The sequence below is a fragment of the Carlito syrichta genome, unplaced genomic scaffold (genome assembly GCF_000164805.1).
Source record: "Carlito syrichta isolate Samal-C Ts95f unplaced genomic scaffold, Tarsius_syrichta-2.0.1 Scaffold248381, whole genome shotgun sequence".
Taxonomy (NCBI): domain Eukaryota; kingdom Metazoa; phylum Chordata; class Mammalia; order Primates; family Tarsiidae; genus Carlito; species Carlito syrichta.
In genome coordinates, this window is record NW_007192477.1 from 1 (window position 1) to 752 (window position 752).

At 43.5% G+C, this 752-nt stretch overlaps 1 protein-coding gene across 1 annotated transcript; it reads right to left on the minus strand.

Moving 5' to 3' along the window:
* Positions 1-117: 117 nt before the first annotated feature.
* On the minus strand, positions 118-745 carry LOC103253724 (low molecular weight phosphotyrosine protein phosphatase-like). The gene is given in 3 exon segments (XM_008051965.2): positions 118-203; positions 346-528; positions 530-745. Coding segments are annotated over 3 exon segments (477 nt in total). The 3' UTR covers positions 118-125.
* Positions 746-752: the final 7 nt, after the last annotated feature.

Sequence of the window (752 nt, forward strand, 5' to 3'; positions counted from 1 at the left end):
GTAAGTGAGCTGAAGAAAGAGCTGGGGCCTTGGACTGTGGAAAATTATTATATTTTAGCATGCTGACTGAGAAATGCAGGGCGTCAGTGGGATCTAGAGGATGGCTCATCAGGACATGGTCAGCCTTAGTGGGCCTTCTCCAAGAATGCTCTGCAGCACCTGACACATTGCTGGTACACTGTCTCAAAGTCAGAGTCATTCCCCTAAAAGGACAGGAAAAAGAAAAACATAGGAAAATCCACATAACAAAAATGTTCTTAAGAGAAACTTAACCTGTTATTTAATATGGCAGGATACAGACATGCTGAATCTTTACATTAGCCCTACAATGTGAACCGTACTTACATAATAGGGATCTTCAATAATAAGTTGTTTTTGTGGATCATAGCTCCCAAGTAGTTCAATTTTAGCTCTGCAGTTTTTAACTTGATTACTTTTTCTATTCAAATCTCTCAGATTGCTTTCATCCATACATAGTATGTCATCAAATGTGGCAGAGTCTTCTTTGGTAATCTGCCGGGCAACGTGGTTCCATGGGAATGCCGTGCCTCTTCATGCAGCTCTGCACTCGGTAGCCAGGGGGGTTACCTGTCTCATACCCAGATGTTGCAACGCTGTCTACCCTCCAATTCTCTGAAACGTTTTGATCCGTTACAAGTTTCCTGAAAACTGCCTCTGCAATGGGTGACCGACAAATGTTACCTAAACACACAAACAGCACCGACTTGGTCGCCGGCTCTGCCATCTTCCCA